Source organism: Leuresthes tenuis, unplaced genomic scaffold, assembly GCF_036924035.1.
Source record: "Leuresthes tenuis unplaced genomic scaffold, fLeuTen1.0.hap1 SCAF_19, whole genome shotgun sequence".
Lineage (NCBI taxonomy): Eukaryota > Metazoa > Chordata > Actinopteri > Atheriniformes > Atherinopsidae > Leuresthes > Leuresthes tenuis.
Genome location: NW_027325373.1, coordinates 13427435 through 13434166, shown reverse-complemented (window position 1 = coordinate 13434166; position 6732 = coordinate 13427435). Strand labels below are relative to the sequence as shown.

General features: G+C 39.3%; 1 protein-coding gene across 1 annotated transcript in view; it reads right to left on the bottom strand.

Annotated features, from left to right (window-relative positions):
- Nucleotides 1-730: 730 nt before the first annotated feature.
- The window catches only part of pappaa (pregnancy-associated plasma protein A, pappalysin 1a), a 104127-nt gene continuing 98125 nt past the window's right edge, over nt 731-6732 (bottom strand). The window contains exon 22 of the mRNA XM_072372143.1: nt 731-2969. Within this exon, the coding sequence (XP_072228244.1) occupies nt 2865-2969 (105 nt within the window). The 3' untranslated portion in view covers nt 731-2864. The remainder of the gene's footprint in view (nt 2970-6732) is intronic.

Genomic DNA, 6732 nt, shown 5'->3' with positions numbered 1-6732 from the left:
AGGGCTATATAGTTTTCATAAAAAGTATTAAATGGAACCTTTGAAGATGATGAAGCCTTTAGAATGTCCTTATAAAGTTTCATATCTCCTAAAAGTTGCAAAGTCTCTCAAGAGTCCCTTTTAATGGGGATTTCTTCATTTTCTGACTTCAGCATCTCTCCATTTCTCTGCCGAAACCTTCAACTTATGAAGAGCTATTACACAAACACCAAAGAAACACAAGACAAATTAATTTGCAGTCTAGCTAGAAATTAAATGTGTGACAATACATGTCTGAAAATGCATTGATGTGGACTTTTGGATTTGGGTCCTGTATAGATTATGTATTAATGGCTATATGTTTCATCGCGAGAATACCTCTAATATCAAATGCAAAGCCAGTTCATGTTGCTGTGGAGCATAGTCATAAACCCTTTGAGTATGAAAGGTCATGTCCAGGAAAACGAATAGCAACACAGGGACTCAAATGACCAAATATCATACAGTTTTTCTCGGATAATCATATTGACAATAGCAGCTTCTAAACATTTTTGAATATACTTTTTCTTCTTACATGACAACTACAAAGTGCAGTAACTGAGGTCAATAATACAAACACTGATTAAATATGACATTTTCTCAACAAAAAAAAAAAGGAAAAAAAAGAAATGCGTGATAATGTAAAACTTAAAACATTTTTGAACATTCTTGCCCATCAAGAACACAGAATAATATTTATGTGACTTTTTGAAAAAAAAACAACATTTCTTTTCATTTGATGGAAAACAATATGCATGTTCTGGTATTCTTTTAGCTCCTCACTAACATTGGCTATAAAATCCAATGATATTTGTCTTACATTGACACTTGTACAATATACGATAAGATCCCAGGTTTATGAGAATTATCTGGTATGCTATAGCAGCCCATTATGAGTCAGAGGGACCATGCCATTGGTCCAAGTAAAATTAAATATAATCATCATCAGTCATGACTGTGGGCGCAGCGAAACCGGAGCAGCAAACTTTGGACCTATGTGCCTAGTAGCCTTCATTATGAAATATCAGTATCCATGGGGAAAAAAAAGATAGTGTGTAAGTGTCTGGAAAAGAAAGCGATTGTAGCAGCCATATAGTCTAACAAAGTTCATTTGTGTGGATAGAACACCTAAGTTGACAATACTGAAAAGTGCTGGGTAGAAGTATACTTTGTACAGAAGAGAATGGGTAAATCAATTACTTAAACTTGGCCCGGAAGGGAGTCTTTTGGAGGGGTTTGCTCCTATTGTGACTAGAAATCTTATATTGAGACATACATTGAAATTTCATTTTCATGTACAACGTTGCTGTCTGCAAAGCGACAACGGAGAGTTCAAATATTACTGCGAGGGGAGAGAATGAAAGTTGTTTGTGGAAGGCTGGTGTGTTGGCATGTAGGGAAGATAAAGTCCCCTTTTGCCCTTTATTTATTCTCATTCTAAGCTGCAGAGTCTACCCAGCCCTTTATTTCTGTTTCTTTGTGTAACTGTGCAGTGCAGCACTATGAGATCAAGAAAGCCAAAGACGCCTGACAAGCATCGACTACATTCTGAACAGGACTGGGATGCCTATAGTTTCAGCTTAAACTTTCTGAATCAGTGCTTGAGGTAACAAAATTCTTCTCAAGAGCCATAAGGGAGGAGTTTAAACTGAAATTAAAGTCAACCCAAAACCCAAAGTGAGGCGTTATGAATGACATTCTTTAAGTCGTGTTCAATGTATATAGTAAAATTTTGGGGCAGCTTGGTGAGAGGTGGATAGCAAGTGATGTTCTCGATTTTCTTCAGCTCTTAGTGCATTTCATATGCGTGTTGTCAACATGTTTTGTGTATAGATATGAGATGAAAAGATCGTGTCAGAGTGAATAACCGCTATAAGAAAGAACTGTAAGCAGCAAGGAAGACAAAGCTGTCTAACCCTATAAGACGTTTTTGTGGTAAGACGGAAAGAAGAAAAAGCCACACTGTAATGACAGAATGCATTTGGGATTTTGTTCTACATAACAAATGATCTCATTGTTCCTGTGGTTGACTTTTTTTTTTTTAGTTCATCTGTTTATTTAAGATTTTTTTGTGTTGATTTCGTTAAACTTAACAATACGGCTGTCTCGTTTCCATCTAAACTAACTATAACCTCCTGCAGCCTCTGACAACCCGATGAAGAAACATGCGTCACTAATAAGGATACACAGCTAGAGAAGAGCTTGGTATCTCGCTTGTAACCGTGAGTCATATAAACACAGACTTCTGTAAAGGTGTTGAACATGCCTTCAGAGTGACTGAGGATCACTTTTAACTTATGAGATTCCTTCATATTTGCCAACATCAGCATTATCCCCAACTTGCATGTTTTGATTTACCTTCATGTGGTTCAGTCATGTGGTTGTAGAGTGAGGTAACTAAAACAGACATGGAAGTCGGCACGAAAACTCAACAAATGGCATGCTACCTAGGCTTGGTTATGCTATTGTTTAGTTTTTTTTGTTTGTTTGTTTGTTTCTTATTCTTCCAAAAATGTCTGTTTCTTTTTTTTTTCTCTGTATTATATAGATATATTCTGTAAGGATGGTATTGCAGGGTTTATTTTCCTTTTAGCTGAAAAGATGTTTTCTGTGGAGTCTCATGATTCCTGTCCATTTTTTCTAGATCTTTCTGTGATGCGTAGGTGGAAGCAATTCAGCTGGTTGGGGTTGCAGTATTGATTGAGAGGTATGCCTTTTAAGCAGCATGTGCAGGAAATTGGAGGCCAAGAAGAGGATGACGTAGGGGGTCTGCCTCGGCCACTCTGGCTGTGTTGTGTTGGAGAAAGGGTCCTGGGATGTTGAACAGAGGTCTGTGCTCAGGTTGATCACCCCAGCGAATGGACATGTTCATCCTTTCTGTTCTCCATAGCGGTGGGGTCCCGACAGGAGCACTCATCCCGTATGTCACAGTTCATGGGGAATGGAATCACCTGAGTTGAAGAGAAAGACACAGTCATATCCATGTGGAATTGTCATTTTACAACCCAAAAAGTGGTTCAGACGTACAGGAAAAAGATCTATATTATTCTGAATATTTTGAGAACATCTTCAAGCTATCTATTTTTTTTCTGTAATGTTGCTGGCATGAAATATTAGCACAGTGGCATGTAGATAATTACATGCAAACACAGGAAAAGGGCTCAGTTACAAATAAAAGTTCTGCCATTTAAAAGTTTGATCAGGAAAATGCGCAAAAAGTATCAAAAATATTTAATTGAAGTGATTAGATAATTTTCCATTTTTTGAATCGATAAAGTATTATTCCATTGGCCTCTATTTTATAAATAAATGTAGCTCAGTAAGGCATATAGAATCGTTTAAATGTAGTGGTGTAGAAGAAGAAAGCATCATGAAAAGAAAAGGCACATGTAAAGTACAGCTCTAATTTGTACCCACATTCAGTTCATAACTAAATGCTCGTGGTTACATTTGCACTGATATTATTGTTGTAACACTAACACTGCATCAGTTTAGAAAATCAAAAGAATGTGTTTTCAGTTATTCCTATTTTCTGATAGTTTGGTGCCAAAGTGAAATACTGCAGGTGGAAACAGAACCAGAAGATCAGTGACCGCTGCCCCTTGGCTTTGACGTCACCAAATAACGTTGGCAATGCGTCACCAGCACCAGCTGCTGCTGCCTTGTCTGCTCACTCGCCTCTCGGGGGGTCGGCTTCAGCTGTTTGGGTACACAAAATGTGTCCCCCTTCTTCAGGCCAAACAAGAAACATGTACTGTCAAAGTCATGTATCATGTAAGGCAGGCTGCAGACCGAGGACATGCTTGTATCTTGGTGGCTAGCATTATTAGCTGTGGGGACCTGTGGTTGATGTCACTTTTTCTTATTATGCCAATGCTCACCACTGCAGCCAAAACAGGGTTGACAGCATGCCTCATGCCAAAGACAGCTATTAGTTCATTGCTATTATTGAAAACTGTCTGGCTGTTGTGGGAGGAGTTTTTCCAGCGGAGGGTCATACTGCTATTATCTCAATATGGAGTAGCTGTTAGATAATTACCGAAACTACTTTGGAAATGGCATCTGACAAATTACTTCATAAGTTTATACTATCTGAGAGGGTTAGGTGGATAATTACTAAATGCATTCGCAAAGAATGACTTAGAATTTCTCTCATACTGAAAGATTAATTCACTTTCAACGATTCTGTCTACTACATTCCACACCATCAGCTTCAAAGTTTGGGAATTGGAATATGACTCATTTTTAGAGTGACTGTCTAAAGTTCAAATTATATTGTCTCACTAGATATTGACAGAAAACACAGTTTAACTCAAGAATGTGCAATAACTATGTGGTCCACAGTGCAAAACCTCACAGTTTACCAACAAATTACTGAATTTCCTGGGATCTAAAAACAGCATAACTATGTTTTTCTTAGCATGTTGTTAAATGCGTACTTTTGCATGAAATTAAACTGTCATAAAAGTCGTATTTCAAAACTATTATGATTACAAACACTTATGCGGACTTAAGAATGGAGGGATAGTGACATTACATCTCCGATTGCCAAGTCAGACAATCAAATTCAAATACTATTTGATCCAAAAAATTGCTTTTTGCTTTTGCAGTCTGCTGCAGTTGGTCTAAGCTTGGCTTAGAAATACATTACATACGTTGTTTAGTTACATGGTAAACCTACATAGATAAAAGAGATACAATGGTAAAAAAACAAACAAAAAAAAAGGTTAGTACCATGCCATGTGAAAGCTGCTCTGCACAAAACAACACGCAATAGTTGTGTGAAAAATACGCCATCAAATCAGTCTCATTTTAAGCTACGAATTGCAGTGTTGACTCAATACTGAAAATGTCAAATGTCATTACTAGTGATAAATGCAACATACAGGAAATGGCACCAGTAGTTTGTGAGAATAAGGTATTTATAGACAGCAGGTCTGTGGAATGACATGGGGCAGCATGCTAGTCACTGAGGAGCAGTGACGCAGGCTCCCCTTTGGAAATGGGGAATAGAATAAGTTGTTTGTGTGTGGGGGCGGTGTTCCTAATGCAAGGGCCAGGTGGGCAGTGCCCAGACTCCTCTGAGAAAATTAGGTCTACGTGTGACGACTTTACAAGCCAAAGGCCGGACACACTTCAGAAACAGCTGTCAACTGCATGACCAGTGTTTCCTCTGAGGTATTTTGAAGACAAGAACATGGGGCTCCTCCCCCCCCCCCCCCCCCCCAGACTCTTTCTGAATTTAATTACTCTATCTCTGTTTCACACTTTCACCTTGTTTCTTTTAAAGTCTCTTATGTCTTTACCTTGTTTTATCACTCCCTTCTCTTGCAACACACATGCCCACTGAACCCCCTTAATCTCTTACACACTTCACTTCCACTCCAAGGCCACTTCTGTTTATCTCTCTATCTAGAGAATGATGGTGGGTGGCAAATTTGACATGGTTTCCTTTGACCTTGACCTCCAGGGTGGCTGGGCCAGCTGCCACATCTGGCCCTGACTTAGAGCTCTCTCAGGGTGGCTGGGAAATGGGACGGACTAGCCTTGTGGGCCTGGGGGCCCTCCTGCTGCCCCATGTCCCAGGGCTAGAGGAGGGCTGTGCGAGGACACCCTCTAACAGCAACATGAAAGCCCTTCTGAAGAACGCAGACCTTTTCAGAGCCCCATCAGTCCATCTCAGCAACAGGTCAAAATAACACGGAGTTCCTCTCTGGATTTCTGTGTGTGCAGTATGTGCGTGTAAGCCGGTGTTTAGAGGGAAAACGATGGTGTAAGGGGCACGGGGGCTGGGGAAAAAGGAAACTGGCTGATCTAGACATGCATACCACACTGTTCATTAGAAAGTAACTGAGGTTATTAGTGGGAATTATAATAATGATATAATAAACAGATTTAGTCAATTTTCTTATCTGATCTTTGTCTTCAGGTGCTAAGAAGCTAACAACACCCCCGAGCAATTGGAAACATGTTAACAAAAGGAACACCAGCTGAGGCCTGCTGCCACCAACTCATGCACCTGAAGACATATGTCGCTCATATTAATTCAAAAACCCTTGCATGACGACACTGTCTTGCAAATAGTGAGAAATATTTCAATTCAATCATTCCACTGAACCAAGAGTGTCTGTGCAAAGAAAAATGCTGTAAATGCAAAAGTTGAATGAGATAGAAAGAAGGAGAATGAATGTTAAAGTTTTAATAGATCAGGTCTGGAAGGAGACAGAGCAAATTAAGAGCGAAAAACACATAGCAAGTTGGAAAAATGAGTACAAGCACTTGGCACCGGCCAAAAGTCTCCCAGAGTGTAACTGCCTTTGCTCAGCTGTGCATAAAAACCTTCCTCCTCCTTCAACATTATCCTTCCCCTCTCTCTAGGATGCATTTTGTCCATTGAACCTTAAGCCCTCATTAAAACACACAAAAATGGGGATTAAAGGCTGCAGTAGCATTTATTTATTGATTTTCCATCAAACTTGCATTGCAGAGATAAGAATATTTCTTAAATAAGAATATTTAAGAAAAAAAGCTGCTCTGTGTGTAATGACCAAGAAACATGTCTGCTTTACTCACAGGCAACTGCTCCCATTTGTGCAGTCAAGCTAATAGGCCTTTGACATTTAGAAGATAAAGAAATGGCACGTGCTTTTACAACCCATTTTAACGTCAAAGTCATCAAATATGGACTCTGGGAGAGCAACTCTTGGCATGACT